Source organism: Chenopodium quinoa, unplaced genomic scaffold, assembly GCF_001683475.1.
Source record: "Chenopodium quinoa cultivar QQ74 unplaced genomic scaffold, ASM168347v1, whole genome shotgun sequence".
NCBI lineage: Eukaryota > Viridiplantae > Streptophyta > Magnoliopsida > Caryophyllales > Amaranthaceae > Chenopodium > Chenopodium quinoa.
In genome coordinates, this window is record NW_018743331.1 from 4046221 (window position 1) to 4064540 (window position 18320).

At 40.0% G+C, this 18320-nt stretch overlaps 2 protein-coding genes across 2 annotated transcripts; one reads left to right on the forward strand and one right to left on the reverse strand.

Annotated features, from left to right (window-relative positions):
• Positions 1-1875: 1875 nt before the first annotated feature.
• On the reverse strand, positions 1876-10164 carry LOC110737792 (polynucleotide 3'-phosphatase ZDP-like). The gene is made up of 12 exons (XM_021918140.1): positions 9643-10164; positions 9305-9352; positions 8833-8895; positions 7970-8023; positions 7721-7789; positions 7332-7388; positions 6494-6570; positions 5496-5577; positions 5233-5349; positions 3069-3181; positions 2869-2938; positions 1876-2138 (listed from the first exon to the last, which is right to left on the reverse strand). The coding sequence occupies exons 1-12, from the start codon at positions 10021-10023 to the stop codon at positions 2091-2093; spliced, it is 1179 nt and encodes a 392-aa protein (XP_021773832.1). The 5' UTR covers positions 10024-10164; the 3' UTR covers positions 1876-2090.
• A 4350-nt stretch (positions 10165-14514) lies between these two features.
• LOC110737505 (tropomyosin-2-like) lies at positions 14515-15510 on the forward strand. Its single transcript, XM_021917861.1, has 2 exons — positions 14515-14664; positions 14764-15510. Exons 1-2 carry the CDS (start codon positions 14614-14616, stop codon positions 15280-15282), a joined length of 570 nt encoding a protein of 189 aa, XP_021773553.1. The 5' UTR covers positions 14515-14613; the 3' UTR covers positions 15283-15510.
• Positions 15511-18320: the final 2810 nt, after the last annotated feature.

Genomic DNA, 18320 nt, shown 5'->3' on the forward strand with positions numbered 1-18320 from the left:
TACAGGTACTTTAAACACATATTGACAATTAAAAAAAAGGTCTAGCAAAGAGGTGAGGAATTATTAATTTGGATTATAAAGGAAATTGTTAACATAATATGTATTTTTGAAAAGAAAGCATAAAATTAATAATAAAATAATAATAATAATAATAATAATAATAATAATAATATAGACGGAATATTCCTTGAAATACTTTTTTGGTGACCGGCGTACTGTTTTGCATATATAGTATAAAAGGTGGTACCGCTAATATCAAATAGTTGAGTTCGTATTATTTTGCACAGACACTGTTGATAATTGAGATTATTTTTAGCCAATTTTCCTATTTTGAATATAAAGATCTATTATAAAAATATGCACTATGTTAAGAGGAAAATTTGATTTGTTATTTCATTTATTATTTGAAATAGAAATCAATACGCTAAACAAAGATCCATTTATTACATGAATACATGTCACATAACACGATTCCTCTCATTATCATATACATGCTAGAATACAACCTGCAAACAAATTTGTATCCATACTATTAAAGGACTGGCTCGAGTTTCCTTCTTGTGTTACAGAGGTAAAAATCTCATGGCTATGAGATTTGAATTGAGCGACTAAGGTGGTAACATTCGTTGTAGTCATCAACTCTTACAAGTGTAACGTTTCTCCTTTCAACGCGCAACTTGATACCCAAAGTGCAGAAGCTGTTGAGAAGGAGTTCAAGGAGTTCAGAGATGATGATTAGATGAATGAAAAACACACTTTCTCAGTTTAAGGGAGGTTTGCAAGGCTCAAGAGCCCCGTCCTACTTCATAGCCATGCCAAATTGGGAGAATGTGTCTTTGTAGAATGTATTTTTTATCTATCTTTGTCATGCATGGGATAGATTTTCTACTAAGTTATTAATCTCCTTTTTTACTAGATTTTATTTTTTGTCAAATTATCTCTTTTTTTTTTGTAGCCACCTAACAAGTAAAGTTAGGTGTGCATATTTGAGGACAGTCAAGCAGCCATTAAGTCATAAACTAGGTTCGGTGGGAGAAAATATAAGATCATCTTCGTGATAAATAAAAAAGTGTTTATCTTGTGACATTTTTGTAAATAACTTGAATAATTTCTGCGGTTAAAAAACAAAAAAAAAAATAATAATAACACGCAAATCGAGGCATTTACATTTTTTTTTTGCAAAATCTGAGGTCAATTTGGATCCATAAAGGCCACAACGGCCCCCAAAACCTTTAATAGACCATTTTCCATCATGTAAATCGATAAAAAAAATATTAATTAGTGGAGAGTGGGCTCCACTAACAATGATTAAAACAACATAACGGAACTTATTAACGGTGAGATAACGGTAAGGTCACTGTATGGTTACTAATTATACCTGAGGGTTACAATGTGTAACTTTCGAAAAGATGGGGCAAAATACGCAAAAGTAATTATCCCTAAATGATTTTTGTTTATCATGAAGTTGAGGCTCCATCGCGCTTGTGCCATATTATACCATCAATAAATACCCCTTTACAATTTCAAGAGTTTTGATTTTAAAGAGCTTAAGACTCTGCCTTACTGCCCTACTAACAATTTTAGCATATGCTAAGCTAAGAAATATGTTAGGAGTAAAATATGGGATTGAAGAAGCTAATGCCAACGGTCCAACAGTACGAAATAGTAAAAATTATATTTTGGTTCTTATTAGCAATTGTTATCTTTGCTTATATTTGAGGATTAGTAATATATCCTGTGAAAAAAAAAAAAATTCAAAAAAATAATAAAAGTTTGTGATTGCAATTGATAAGAGCAGACAGCTTATGTAAACAATTAAATAACACTACAATAGTAGATCAGTTCTACCAAAGGTGCATTATAAATTTTTACTAGGGCTAAAACAGAGATCTCAACTTCATTAGTATGTAGAAATATGATAATTGACGTACATATGAAGCATACAGCAGATCAGAAAATTTTCAGCAATGATCGACCATTTTTTTATGTACAAGGGAAAATCAGGATGACCATCGAGAAATTAAGCGCAATCAGCTATCAGCAGCAGCCCAGGAATGTCAGTTCATATACATGCTAAGATTAGTGCATGTCTAAACAGTGAAGAACTCCTCTGGAACATAGAACTTCAACCCAACACCCTGCATAACAACATGATCATACACATCAACCATACTTATCAGCATCCTGAAAGTCGAGAAATTTAACCAGCTATTGCAGAAAACCTCAACCAGAGAGCCATAGAGGTAGCTCTGTTGGGAACAAACCTCGTCAAGCAACAAAAAGGATAGGGGGTTTTGGGAAGGATATACTAGCACTGTGTTAAAGGGAATTTAATGAAATATAACTTACCAAATTTTAAATATACAATCAACCACTTTTTGACAAAGTCACATAAGCAACGACAAAAGTTGAACAGTGTTTAAAATGCAATGCATATGTAATAGCTAAAAGCCTAAAAGTCACCATGGTTATACATGAGGCTTGGTCACTCAAGAGAGTTGCAATGCTCAAGTTAAATACCTAGAAATCGAATTATAGCATAGAGATTCAGAGCATGCATAAACCGCTTGCATTTTTACTGATACTGTAGGTCAGTTTTATTGTTAATTGATTCAAAAGAATTCCCAAGCACAATACACTTTGTGCAAAAAACTACTCTATCAGATATTTTCTATCAATCTCGTTAACATGACATGTAACACAAGCTACTTTAAGCTACAAAACAATCTAATTTGATTCTCATTATCTCACCATATTGTAGGAGGCAAAATGGTGATTGTTAGTATTGTTTCTACCCTTAGTTAGAAATTGATAAGATGACATCAATCAAGTATTCAAGCTGTTTAACAAAGAAACCTACAGCAATACCTGAGCAAATTTGATATCAGCATCACTGTGATCATTTTTCCTCCCAGCTGCATCCCCGACATAAAAAGACCTGTCCACAGGACAGCTTATAGCATCTCATAGATGACAGGATAGGAAATTTTTTATAGTTTACTTGTATTACATTATCCTAATCAGATAAAAAAAAAAAAAGTTTTACACAAAGTGGAGAGAGAAATTACTGGTCCATATCAACTGGAATTCCAGAATTAAAGTGCTGTTCCATAACATGCCACATTCCAGTTTTGGGTTTACGGTATGGGTCTGTAGGTCCAAACCCGCATGCTATGTATACCTGTAGATAAATTGTCATCGTATCACTTACTATCTTGCAAGGCAAAGCAATAACATTAATATACTCCCTCCGTTTTTTTATTTTTTTTTATTTTTTATTTTAAGTGTTACACTTTGATCGGCACATAATTTATGGCAAATTTATTGACTTGAATTTTAAAGGATGTAAGTGGGGAAGTTGGAGTATTAAAAATTATAAGAATAGATAACGGGGTTAATATTTTATTGAAAAGTAACGGATGTGAGAGGGAAAGAAATACTATAAAAGTTGTAGTCAATTTGAGTGGGGAACATGAGAAGAGAGAGAGAATTAATATTTAAATAGAGTAGGTTGTCAAAAAAAGAAGTGTAACACTTAAAAAAAAAGGGCTGCAAAAGGAAAGTGTAACACTTAAAAAACGAAGAAAGTATTGACTTTGCAAGCATGAAATGATAATGCAAGTCTCAGAAGAAAAGCATAAAACATCTAACTTTATCCAATGCCCGGTAAACAATTAATCAATCATATAAACAAACAATAATATTTCAAACTTCATAAGCCTTTACTACTCAGACTCAGTTGCTCATGTCAGTTTGGGGCATGTGCCTAAGTGTCCGATTCGGCTATATCGTGATTTCAGCCTAAACTAAAGTGGCATAGTATCCATATCCATGTCGGAGTGACAAGGATCCGACATTGGTACATGAGGCGATATGAAGAGCCTGGATAACATAAGTCAAAAGCAACGACAATATAAACATTGCTAACAGCAATTACATGTCAACTTTTGGGTAAAGCTCACAAACTAAAAAAGAGAAATGAAATTGGCATGCTATATAACCAATTGATCTATAACGATGGCTCAAGCAAACCATCAGTCCATCAATTTTCCATATAAACATGTTTTCATTCATTGGGTGTCTCTGTATCTCCTTAGAAGAAAAATGACGATGTAACTACTAAAGTCAGTAGTCACCTGTTCAAGCTTCATCAACACTTTTCTGCCTCTCAGGCTATCATCCAGCTCAGCTACTTTCCACTGTATTATATGGAGTTTACTTATACTTTCTGCAGAAAGAGGTCTTTCCGTTCTTTACATTTTTTCATAGAAATGCTGGGTGGGGAGTAAAACTAGAAACTCCATTTGATGTTAACTGATCACTAAACTAACTTCTTGCATTTCATATTACTTGTCATTCAAATTTCTATGCATTATTATCTATTGGTTTAAATACAATGCAATATAACTTCTAATGCATGAACTAACAATTATTATACACCTGGGCATAGTCTTTGATGAAGATATAAAGAACAGAGTAAGTACTAGACTTATTGTAAGTTCAACACTTTAACTTCAAAAAAATTTGGCCAGTAAACCACTGCCCAACTTCAGCACTTTCAGCAGTGCAAGTGTGCAACACTGCAAACATTGGACTTAACCTACCCCAAACTAACTTTTTCCAAAGAATTATAATGTGCAAAGCTTCAACTATCTTTACAATAACTAAAATATGCGTAGAAACCTATGAATGCAGCCCTCCATCTCTCCATCATATAGAGCAAACTAAGCCTACTTCAAGAAGTACACCAGATTTTTGCTGTTATCATGCAGCCTTGGTATCAATCAATACAACTATCTTTAAGACGAGCATCCTTCTTTCTCCATATAGTTTATCTGTGTCTCTAGATTTTCACTTTTGTATAAAGTACCTTTCTCACAATTTTTAATGAATTTAGTTTGGCCAGAATCTGCTGTGTATCGGGTGTAAAGCAAACTTGAAGTCAAATTTCAAATTTCTTTTCCTTTCCCTTATCTATCTTTGATCATATCAATCAATGACAAGGAGAAAGAAGCTTCTTTGTTATTGACATACATATATTTCTCCTTGATTCATTGATTGGCACAGAACATATGATATTCAATCACATCTAGTAAGTGGAAAAGTTCAAAATCATAACAAGAAAGGTTTGACATATTGTCATTGGTAAGTAAAAAAGGTACTAAAACTCAACACCATAACCTCATTAGGCCAGTAATATTACCAACACAACAACATCTACAGCTTTTATACCTGAATCGGGACTTTCACAAGGTTGATAAAATTGTTCAGGCGTCCAACTTTTGAATCCACGGCTTTCTGTCTCTTATTCTTCCAGCGGTCTATGTTGGATTCATTAGTAAATATGACCTGAAATAGTTGCAGTCCTATTGAATACATTCTGAGGAAAGGAGAGCATTCCAATTAATAGATAAGATGCCTTTTTGTTGTCACTTGGGGTTGGGGGAAGGGAAAAAGGGAGTCAAAATCTGGAAAAGTGGAAGAGAAGATGCAACCAGCTTGTAGCCATCATTATACAGCTTCTGCAATTTGTCAGGTATTGCTGGACACATAAGTGACCAGGCATCTGCACCAGTCCTAATAAAATGAGCTGACATAAGATTGTCTGCAACTTATTACATCAAAGTATCATTCCCTAGAAAGTTAAAAGATTATCTTTCAAATCATAGAAGCTAAGGAGTAATTTTTCAGTTGACCAGAGCAAGGAGAAATCCATTCAAGCTTCAATACATCTTATTATTTGTGAGCTGATTGATGATACAGTCATAGTGCTATACACCTAAGCTACAGGATTTTCTAAGACATAGAGTAACACTCCCATTAATACGAGTATATAGCTGACTGAAGTAGGGGAGGTAGTTGTAATCATGATAATAGAAGTGAAAGAAATTAAAGAACTATTGACCTTAAAGGGAACAGGCACCCAAATAACCTTTTTACGTTTATAGTACAGAAAATACTGGATTAATTTTTAAGAAATTGTTCGACAATTAAAAAAGCAAAATTACATATTGTACTGGCTCCAAACAGAAGCTTGCATGCAGTCATGTAAGAAAATGAGGTAATGTCTGCAATCATTGCATATCGAAATTGTACTATCCGGTTACATTATGTGCTCTATAATTATGCAAGTAAAATATTCTGCAGTGCTTACACAACATACTGTTTTCAGAGCTTCAATCCCTTTTTTATCTCTTCTATCAGGGAGGGGTGGGGTGGGTTTCAATATAATCAGCTCATGTACAATATGTTTCTGTTTCCCTAATTGCTTATCAGGGTAATAAAATCTTAGTTCACGTAACCGACCCCATCTTTGGGATTAAGACTTTGATTATTGTTTTCGTTGTTTTAATTGCCAGTCACATGAAACATCACAAAACTATATAATAAAATTAAATAAATTAAAAATTAAATTTTATTTTTTAAATTAAAAAATAAAAAATAAGCATACATGCTAAAGTAGTAAGGCAACTTTCTGGGCTGTTGAACATACCTCTTCACATCAGTGTTGGCAAGACATCCATCAAAATCAAATGCAGCAATTTTACTTGAATCTTGTAGGCCATCATCCTACTCAGGGATACAAAAGCAGAAGAGAAGTAGATTAGATGAAAACGCATCTGGTAATGATTACACACAAGGTATTTCAAAGAAACTACTACTCCTTCCGTCACTTTCTACGGGTTTTTACGATGGTATTAAGAAAAAACATTGGAAGTATGTAAAATGAGAATATTTGTTTTGAGAGTAAGTAAATATCTAGGTAAATGGAAATATTTGCTTTGGTGAGTGATAAATATTTTGGTAAATAAAAATAGTTGCTTTGGGAATGTGTTTGGTAAATGGGAATAGTTGTAATGGAAATAGGTAATATGAGAGTAAATGTGTAAAACTAGTATTCTATTTAAGGAAAGTTTAGGAATGTAACCATAGAAAGGAGACGCCCAAAATAGAATACGTAATCATACTAAAGTAACAGAGGGAGCATTTAGAAAATGTTGAATCATGAACATATGCAAAGATATGGACAGCTACCTCCCTCGGTCCATGAAAGAAAGTAATATTTAGAAAATGTTGAATCATGGGTACATTCAAAAGAATATGGACAGATATCTCCCTCGGTCCATAAAAGAATTGAAGAGTCAAAACATATTTATAATTAAAAGGGAAAAAAAAAAAAAAAAAAGATGCTTTGCTTGAATTCTATTAAAATAATAAAATGTAATTCTGAGCAAAAAAAAAAAAAAGCATAATTCCATTCGGAATCTGAAGCTCATATTCCTCATACAGCATAACATGAGCATAAACCTCTGAGTTAAGAAATGTCTCACCTTCTCAAGAAATATGATACTATGAAATGCTTTCCAATTTGGCAGTAATGTAGCTCCCTGGATCAGAACTTTTGATATCAGAATAATAAAATGCAAAATTGACCATCTCAGAATAATAACAATGCGAAATTGACCATCTCAAACGACCAACCATCAAATTTTGAAAGCATTGATCAAAAATAAATTACAGACTATGCTGATTATGGGCAAAACTGCAAAAGGCCTCAAAAAAGTCAGCTTGAGACGGCCAGCAAAAGGAGTATAAGTGAAGAAGTAAAAGATTAACGGGTAAACATAATAATGTCACAATACAGTAAGAAGATGAATAAAGGAGGGAAGACGAGAAATTATAATAAAATTGGACACTAAAACTTAAAAGTATTTTGTACCTGGTATATATCCTTTATATCAGATGTTGCAAGTGTAATCTTGACATTTGCCTCCTCACTCACAGAAAGCTAAAAGTAATCGTGTCAAAAAGGAGAGGAAATAAGCAACCATATTGAAATAAGCTTAGGCTTTGTATCCCCAAAACATCAACACTTTAATACCATACAACTTTCCAGACATGATTACCTAAGTCATGTCCTAGAAAGTTCAATGGTGAGACCCTAGGAAACAAAAGGCATTTCCCTTACCTGCAATTTCTTCGAACTTTCTTGCTTCTCAACAACATCATCACTATCTCCACGCTGCACAAAGTAAAAACAAATGTGATGTAAATTGTATTTATATATGATATTGACCATTGTAACATAAACTTGTTTACAGTACTACATTGAATGGATTAGCCATTAAATACACATAACATGCAATAAAACATCTTAAAGGGAACATCAAAATATGAAATCCACTTTTAGGTGTCCAAATTCCAAAATTATACATTCATATAAGCAACCATTCTGTTTTTGAATTTCCTCATTTTAGTAACCGCTTATCAGTTATACACATATAATTCAATATCAATAAAGTATGAGATTGCAAAAAAGAGTTGCTTGAAAAGATTTCTTAGCTATTAAGTCATATATAACTCTAAAAACTAAAAAGGGGTCATATATTTTGTGTTGGTGTAAACAAGCCTTCACCACATTTGCTACCGTACAAAACTTAACTTAGGGGGGGATCAGCAAGGCACCATGATTTGGAGAAATTAACATAGAGATATCTTAAGTTCCCAAACATGTACGAGGAAAATATTCACGGAAACATTATATGGTTTGTCCAAATTACAAAGTATAACTTGAGGTTGCAAAAATAATGCAGGGCATCCTATACATATATAAAGATATGAGAGCAAATGATATTCACTCTCACCAGGCTTTATGTTATAGGAGAAGAATTCATTTCATTAATCACATACACAACTGAATTTTTTCCAATTTACAATCTGGTTTTTTTTTTTTTTCCATCTCAGATTCCGACTACTTTGCTCATCAACTTTCACTGACAATATTCTCTCCCCTTAAACAGGATTAAGGAAATAACACAACTATCTTTTTACCTTCTGTTTCTTGGAAACGTTTTGTTCCTGTCCAGCAGCTACATCATCATCGACAACCTTCTCCTACAGAAGCAGTAATGAGTAACTGGTGTACCAAAATTCGCCTAGTATACGAAACCAAGAAACTCAAACACATACAACCCAAACATCATCTACTAAAAGAGTCAAAATGGAAAAAGGAGAGGAGCAGCAACTTCGAGCATTATCCAGCCCGAAGTTCCATTAATTTCAAATTTCGGTCAACAGACCCAACCTTAAAATTTAAATGAGTACTATATCGAGTTTGAACTCATAAATTCGGGGTTATATAATCATAATCAGCCTCCCAGGGCTTCAACTAAATCAAAACCACTACCACAACAACAACAACAAAGCCTTAGTCCCAAAATGATTTTGGGTCGGCTAACTATATCCAGACCAATGAAACCAAAATACAAATTTTACAATTAACAATAAAAAATTAAACTCAAACCTTGCCAAGTTCCTCCACCAATTTCTTCATAGCCTCTTGATCGTCGCTCTACATTAAATTCAAACAAACAACAAAAATGTCAACCATTAAAACTATTAACCTCCGTCTCTTTCTTGACAGGTCACTTTTGACTTGTTGCGATAAAATAATCGATTCAAATTTGACCAAACTTTTGTAAACCATAAGTTTGGAAAATATTATAAATATTATAAATTCAACAAATATAATACAACATTGTCCAATAACTCAAATTCTACTCAACAAAAACCCTCAATCAATCAATTAACCCACAATTTAAAAAAATTGAACTACAATAATGGAACTCTTAAAAAAAATACCTTAAGAGAATCAAACCCTCGAATAGCCGAAACAGACGAAACGGAGTTAGACTTAAAGGAGAAGCAGTGGAAATGGTGCCATTTAGTGGCGTCAAACCCTCTTTGTTTGTCTTTGGTGACAACACCCAACCTCAATGCATTAGCAGCAATTTTTTCGGAGCATGTTTTGCAAGCGGAGCGATTCGATTTTGCGTACTCGGCGACGAAGGAGGACGCCATTGGAGGCCGAGCTTGGAGGTGGAGAAAGGAGGGTTTAGAGGTAGGGTTTTTGAGGAGGAGCAGAAGTTGAGGGGGAGAAGATAAGAGATGAGAGAGAAGTGGACGGCGAGGAGAGAGAAAGGCTACGCTGGTGGTGGTGGTGGAGACGGCGGCGATGAACATTCAAGGTCCTGGGTTTGTGGACTTTGGCTCTGGCCTCTGGGGGTTTTTGTCTGTGTCTCCCGCCAAAGTTTTGGGTAAAGCTTAACCCAGCAAATTGCTGGGGTTTGTTTGCCCAGCACAACTTGGAGCGGGTCCGCATTTGTATTTGGGCGTATTACCATATACATGCGTATATCACGTGGTATAGAAATATGAATTGGCGCTCTTTTCCATCCCGTTACAATTAATTTCTCGTTCTCACTTTTCCTTTCCCTGTCAAACTAAAGTTTCGTCTCCATTTTTTCTTGTAGTTTGCTGAGTGAGGCGATTAGCGGCGTGGTAGGGGTTGTCAATCCGATGGGTGGTGATTAGATTCCATCAGATTTGGTACGGTAGCGTCGCAACAATTGGCGGCAGGAGTAAAATATAGCGGCAAATTTAGGGAGTAAAACTTCAATTGTTGTGTAAATTTAACATTCAATGACTGAATTGGCTTGAGTATGGTATAAATTTAACAATTTAATGACTGAATTAGCTTAAGTATGTGTTAATTTGAGTAATGGTATAATTGAATTCCAAGAATTAGAACAATTCACTTGCTTGTATGTCGAAAACTAATTTATTGATTGTCATTATTGGATTTGACATAATTTTATTTGGTGAATATTATTATCTTTATTTTGTTGGGATTTTGGATATTGATTTATATTTATTATTTTGGGATTGAGGAATATGAAGTGAAATTGAGGAATGTGGTGGTCGGATTCCATAATTTGATGATTGCTCGATGTTGTACTAGTTATCTAGGGTAATCTGTGTTCATGGTTGACTATATGATAATTCTGCAAGCAAAATTAGTAAGCAATATAGGTTTTAATATGATAGTATTAAAAATAAAAATGACAAGAATTCGATAAGGAAAATGTCATAATCCTGGCACTTTAAGCCTGTAATATGCATTGTTATGCTTTATTTTGAGTGCTTTGTTTTGAGCTTATTTCTTAGATTAAGGTATACTATGCTGTGAACTTATTAGTATGGCAGTGTCTAATTTAGTTGGAGAAGGGTCGATAACCATATATAAGAAATGAGTTGTTATTGGAACAATGCTTTTGGTGCTTGTGCCTACTAAGTAATTAAAGAATGAGCATGTTGCTGCTTCGTGTTATGTTGAGCATGAGCTTGTTAGCTTTTACATTAGCTTGTCAAAATTGGCCAAAAAATTATCCCCATTTCTTGAATGCTTTCTTCAACCTTGCCACATTACTTGATCACCTTAGTTTACCTTGATCCTTAATTAGAAGCAACAATGGCAAAATCCGAAATTACAATAACTACGTAAAAAATATAACAATAATACCATCGAATTGACTTATACGACAATGGCGATATAATAATAGTCATAATAAATGGGAAACTGACAATAAAACAATCTTAGTTGACAATAAACATAAGTAATACGACAATAGAAAATATTAGAATGACTCTAAAGGTTTAGGTCATTCAAACTAATTATATACTATGCAAAATACCATTATTTACAGTGTAAGTAACTTATCATCGCAATATAAATACCCTAACTTCTAAATACCCTAAACCCTTGTGTTTCGGGATTTTTTGATGTGTCCTGCGGGAGAGTTACAATTCCAAGAATGCCCTTCGACGCCTGTGCCTGCAAAATCACGAAGACTCCTGGGGGTAGGAGCTCCGCCTCCGACGATCAAGTTAGTAAAGATACGGGAGGTAGAATGCACGTAATGTGGAAGTTACTTCTCGCGTAATGGGAGAATTCTGCAATTAATATTGCTCGGGGTAGGTGTTTTTCTTTTTGAGGAGTATTCAATGTGAACAACAAATGTTCCAACCCCCATTAATGAGGGTCCTTCCACTATTTATAGTGGGGAAGGGATGGTTCCCCTTTTAGGGTTTAGAGGACACGTGTCAGCAGAGGATTGGAGCCCTGCTGACCAACGGCTGGATGCCACGTGTCACTAGGCCATTGGGCCACGTGTTTAGGGTATTTTTACCCCAAACATTTGCCCCTCACTGGTGCTGACGTGGCAGGGTGCCACGTGGCGCCGGTGAAAGGTTTTTTTTTTTTTTTTGTTTTTTTTTTTTTCAGATTCCTTTTGAAGGATGGAAAAGCAGAAGGCGAAGAGTCACGACTTTTCACCTTCTGGGACAAATTCTATAAATAGGAGAAGATGTCCCCCGAGCTCTCATTTACAAACTTTGCCAAATTTCTGAAGATTTGAGAGCAGCCGACAATTTGAGAGTTGAGAGCATTCGGAGTTGAGATTCGTTGAGAGCAACCGGTCTACAGACCGTCTGGGTCGTTGCAAGCTAGCCAAAGATTTTCGAGAGGGTAATCAGAGAAACCCAGCTGGATTTTGAACCGCCTGCGTCTTCGCAAGCATCCCAGAGAATTTCCAGATTTTCTTCTAGGTACCGTCTCTATTCTTTCTAGCTTTTTCATGAATTTCCGTTTGAGTCTTTTACTCGCATTTTTGTTCATTGGTCCCATAAGTAGATGGACCCCTTATACCCATACCCGGAACCTAGCTGTGAACTCAGCCGGTTTATTAGTACGGCTGAGTCTAGAACTGGGTCTGCCGCCTCTGTTCTTTGGGACAACCCTTTTTCAACACCCATATCGACCGACTCTGTGTCTGTGCAGGACACAATGGCCAGAATCCGGTCTACTGCCAGAGATCCCAACTACAGAAGTGGGAGCTCAGATGAGCAGCCGCCTGAGGTCCCAGCTTCAGGCGGTGAAGTAAAGCATGGAGAGGTAGAGCAGAGAGGCTCACCCGGGGGCGCTCCTAGCACCCCGGGTGATAGCATTTTAAACGAAGAGAGTGCTCCCCTCCAGGAGACCAGAGAGCAGGTAGGCTCTGATAAGGAGGTCTCCAACTCCCCAGCCGGCTCTAATGCCGGTCACGTTCAAAGTAGCAGTAGCAGCTACTTAACCGAATCTGAGGATAGCGAGGAGGCGGAGAGGCCTTCTTGGGATAATAGGAACGATCCTCTCATGATCGTCGTCTCCTCCAAGGACCGCGAGCTCATGCGGGCTGCGCTGCCAGATTTTATCAAACGGCGGCCGCTGGGTGGTGACTATACAATAAAAGTCCCGGCTGCTCTGGGAACAATATGGTGGGAGGATGGACAACCGAACGCGAACGCTTGGTTCGGGTGCTACGAGGCGGCCTTCGTGGCCGGAGTCCGCTTCCCTCTCCACGACACAATAAAAGCCATACTTAGGGGGTATGGCCTAGGTCTCTGGCAACTAACCCCCAACTCATGGGTAAATATTTTAGGGTATATCGCCGCCTGCGAGATGCAGGGCCTCAACCCCGGCTGGGAGGCGTTTGCCCACATGCATTACCTGAGTAGGAGCCCAGGCGGCTGGAGAGCCTGGTATACCTTGACCACCCAGCCCAAATACCTTATGACCTTGGACAAGCCATCCAAATGGTCGGACTGGAAGCACCGGTTCTACTTGGTTAAGGCCCCAACTACGGCAGAGAACAGAGAATTCCGGATCTACAACCGGAAACCAGAACTCTTGGGGACCAAGTGCTGCCTGCCCCCTGTCCCGGAGGATGATAGAGAGACCATCCTTGACTCCGGGTTTTTTGAGTTAGTTCCTGACACCCTCTCATCCGGAGAGATAGTAAGGGTACCTAGAAACTGGGTGCCCAAACATGAATTTTTTAGGGACGAATGCTTCTTGTCCGCTTGTGGTCTAAGCAGCATGTTTGAAAAACGTATGTATTCGGAACTCAGCCGGTTTCTTTCGAACCGGATGCTTTTATTTCCTTGCTTATTTATTATTTTAACCGTGTGCCTTCCTCTGCAGAAGAAGCCAAGAGAATGCTGCCCACCGAGAAGACACCGGCTAGGTCGGCTGCCGACATCCGGAAAGCCAATCTCGAGAAAAAACTTGCTGCCCAGGCGGCGAAGAAGGTATAACCGTCTGATCCTTCTCGTTTATGTCAATCCTTTTATCCCATAACTTATATTTTTCTCGTTTACAGGACGGGAAGCAGATGCCCCGGTCCCTTCAAAAACAGGTCAGGCCTCCGCCGACCCAACAAGAGTCTGCATCCAAGGTGCAGAAGACAGCCGACCGGCAAACTACCGGCGGCAAATCAATAAGGGTCCCAGACGGGCATGGATCTGCGGATGTGCTTTCTGCCATCCCATTGAGGACCGCAACCGGTCCCTCTGAAGGTCGTTCGGGCCGCCAAGGTAACTTCGACCTTACACTGCTTGACCTGCCCATGCGGGTCAAGTCTTATTCACAGTCTCGATCGCAGCCGGGGGATTCTCCAATCAGCCGGAAATCTATAGGCAGAGCATATGCGAGTTTCTCACCGTCTGTTTCTGGTGCAAATAATTCTCCCCGCTGGCCGGACGGGGCACAATATGCCCGGGCCATGCTGAAAGCCGTCCCCAGGGACGAGAAGGAGGCGATCCCTGGGATCAACTCCTTTAATGCCGACAGGGTGCTGGTCGACCTGGCCGACGTATGCTCCAACAACCATGCGGTAATTTTCTTGACGTGCATTTTTAAGTATGCAGTATTAACCGGCTGTATTTTTGCAGGCTATGCTGCGCGTAGAGGGGCTCAAACGAGCTTATACCCGCAAGTCTGAGGAGGTAAGGAGAAGCAAACGGGCTGTTGATGACGCCCATAATGTTGCTGACTACTCTTTGTACATGCATGGCTTAGAATCTAAATCTATACGCATGGAACAGGCGGAGAAGACCAAAGCCCTCCAACAGCAGATTGATCAGCTGAAAAACCAAGTTGACCAACTGCAGGCGTCCCTGGATGATGCCAATAAAAAGTTGGAGGAACAGACTGAGCCCCTCCAACGGCTGAGCAAGGCGGAGACTGAAAATGGCCGCCTTGCCAAAGAGAATGAGCGCCTGCGCAAAGAGGCGGCTGCTGCCAATGAGAACTTCAAGGCCACCTTGGAGTCGGAGCAGGAGAGGCTCATTGAAGAGAATGAGCATGACTGTGCAAACCGGATGCAACGGGCGTTTTCCCTCATCCACCCGGAGGCGGACTTCACCGTCTGGGAACTCGCCTTCAAATATTCTGATCTTGCCATTCTGGCCGAGGAGGCGAACGAGCCGGGGCCCGGACCCTATGACGCTTGGGTTAGGGAGGAGATTGCGCGACGGCAGGCGGAGGCTGCTGAAGAGGAAGAAGTCGTTCCTGAAGCCGACGCAGCCGCTCACCCTGATCCAACCCAGAACCAACCGGAATAGGACCGGCTCACTGTTCGCCTGGAGTAGCAACTACTTCCCGGCCTGCGAGCCTAGCATTATCTTGTAATAGCGCCGGATGAGATGGGCTAAGCTGTAATAATTTTTATTTTGAATATAAACATTTTCACCGGCTGAGCCGGCTTTTGAATGCTTTTTATGTTTCTGCACTCCAATATTAGAATTCTTGTTATTTTTTATACATATTTCTGCGAGGATAACCAAAAGAACCCCGCCGGTAACACTACCGCTTGGGTCTGCGCAAACAGCAAAGAAATTTGCAAAGGTTGCCAAGAAGACCCCACCGGTAACACTGCCGTCTGGGTCTTCACAAACTAGGCGAAGAAATTTGCAAGGGTTGCCAAGAAGACCCCACCGGTAACACTGCCGTCCGGGTCTTCGCAAACTAGGCGAAGAAATTTGCAAGGGTTGCCAAGAAGACCCCACCGGTAACACTGTCGTCTGGGTCTTCGCAAACTAGGCGAAGAAATTTGCAAGGGTTGCCAAGAAGACCCCACCGGTAACACTGCCGTCCGGGTCTTCGCAAACTAGGCGAAGAAATTTGCAAGGGTTGCCAAGAAGACCCCACCGGTAACACTGCCGTCTGGGTCTTCGCAAACTAGGCGAAGAAATTTCGACCCAAAACCAAACCGGATGGCGTCTGGGTAATTGCCCCTGGATAGCGGTCTGGGTCTTTGCAAGCCAGGCGACTATCCATATGATATAGCTCGAATATACACTAAGTGCCAACATTAGATTCGGGAGCCAGTCGGTTTATACTGAATTACTGGTCGGGACTTCGCAAAAGAATCACGCCAGATTAGGATGTCCATTCACCGGTTGGGCTTTTGCAAGCATACCCCTGAATGAATTATGGCCTAGACCAAATGCTTAGGCCTGCTCTTAGAGAGTCAGGCGGCGGTACTGAGTACCGGCTGTCCTTCCAAAAAGTGAGCCGGCTGCAAGTTTGGGGTTGCTAGCCTGCCCCCTTTTTTTTTGCGAAGGATCGTCAGGCGGATTTGACCGCCTGTGTGATCGCTTAGAACAATTTACCACCCAAATGGGAGATGCTCTCTTCGATGAATTCACCCGTATGGGTGTCACCGGATGATTTTAGGCCTGCTCTTAGAGAGTCAGGCGGATTTGTCCAAAAAGTGAGCCGGCTGCAAGTTTGGGGTTGCTAGCCTGCCCTTTTTTGGTGCGAAGGATCGTCAGGCGGATTTGTCCGCCTGTGTGATCGCTTAGAACAATTTACCACCCAAATGGGAGATGTTCTCTTCGATGAATTCACCCGTATGGGTGTCACCGGATGAAAAAATTAGTTACTGGTGCCGCTTGTGGTAGGCACAAGACATGGCGACTGTATACAAAATTGAATGTAATTCTCATTAATCATTTGAAAATTTTCAAAAGATGTACAATGCTTAGAAGTAGTATTTTTTGAGGTTATCTACATTCCAAGTTCTAGGCAACTTTCTTCCGTCTGGAGTTTCCAGGCGGTAAGTGCCGTCTCGTACTTCTTCAAAGATCCGGTAGGGTCCCTCCCAATTTGGGGTTAATTTGCCTTGTTCATTGGCCCTACCGGTTGCCTCCATTTTGCGAAGCACAAAATCTCCTTCTTTCAAAGGTCTTTTACGAACCCGCTTGTTGTAGGCTCTAGTCATACGCAGACGGTAGATCTCATGACGCAAGGCAGCATTCCCCCTTCGCTCTGGAAGAGCGTCTAATGCCAACCGCATGGCTTCCCAGTTAGCCTCCTCATCATATAACATAATGCGTAGAGTAGGCTCATAATGTTCAATGGGAAGAACTGCTTCAGTGCCGTATGTCATGAGAAATGGGGTCTCACCGGTTGCCCCCTTTTCGGTTGTCCGGATAGCCCAAAGGACATGAGGTAATTCCTCTGCCCATAGTCCACCGGCTCTTTCTACTTTCTTCTTTATCCCGTCTGAGATCAACTTGTTAAAAGCCTCAACTTAAACGTTTGCCTGAGGACGACCAACGGATGCAAAACAATGGGAAATTCCTTGGTCTCCCAACCAGGTCTTCAGGACAGGCGTTTCGAATTGCGGTCCGTTGTCGAAAACCATGGACATTGGAACCCCGAACCGGGTGATGACGTTTATCCAGATGAAAGAAATCACGTCTTTCGTTTTAATCCCCTTTACCGCCTCTGCCTCAACCCACTTGGTGAAGTAGTCTACTGCTACAAGAATGTAGCGGCGGCCGCCTGACGCAGGCGTATAAGGTCCCAAAATGTCCATGCCCCATTTAGCAAACGGAACCGGACTATGGATTGCCGTGAGTTCTGTTGCCGGTTGATGTATCAACTTAGCGAATTTTTGGCACTTGTCGCATCTCTTTACTAGATCCATGGCATCCGCTTCAAGAGTGGGCCAAAAGTACCCTTGCCGTCTGGTTCTTCTGGCCAGGGACCTGCCGCCAATATGCGAGGCACAAAACCCCGCGTGCAGATCTTCCAAAACTTCTCTCCCCCTATCCGGGGTTACACATTTCAAAAACGGCTGCAGGTATCCCTTCCGGAGGAGTTCCCCTTGATGCATAACAAAACTTGAAGCACGCTTCTTGAGCGCTGATGCTTCTGAAGGGTCATCCGGCAAGGTACCATCCGTCAAAAAGGACCGGATGGGATCCATCCAGGTAGCGGTTCTGTCCAAGACTCCAATGGGATCATTCTGAATACTTCGTTTTTCAATGACTTCCCAAAAGACCGTCCTAGGAGCATCACCGGAGGCTGATGATGCCAACTTTGAGAGGGCATCCGCCTGATTGTTTTCAGACCGGGGCACCTGTCGCAGATGAAATTCATCGAAGGACCCAGCCTCCTCTTTGACCGCCTGCAAATATTTGATCATAGCCGGATGTGTGGCTTCGTAGTCACCAAGGTATTGGCTAACGATCAGCTGTGAATCTGAGCAGGCGTCGACCTTTCTTGCACCGGCTGCCTTACACATGCGCAATCCGGCTAGCAGGGCTTCATACTCTGCCTCATTGTTGGAGGCTTGGAACTTAAACCGTAG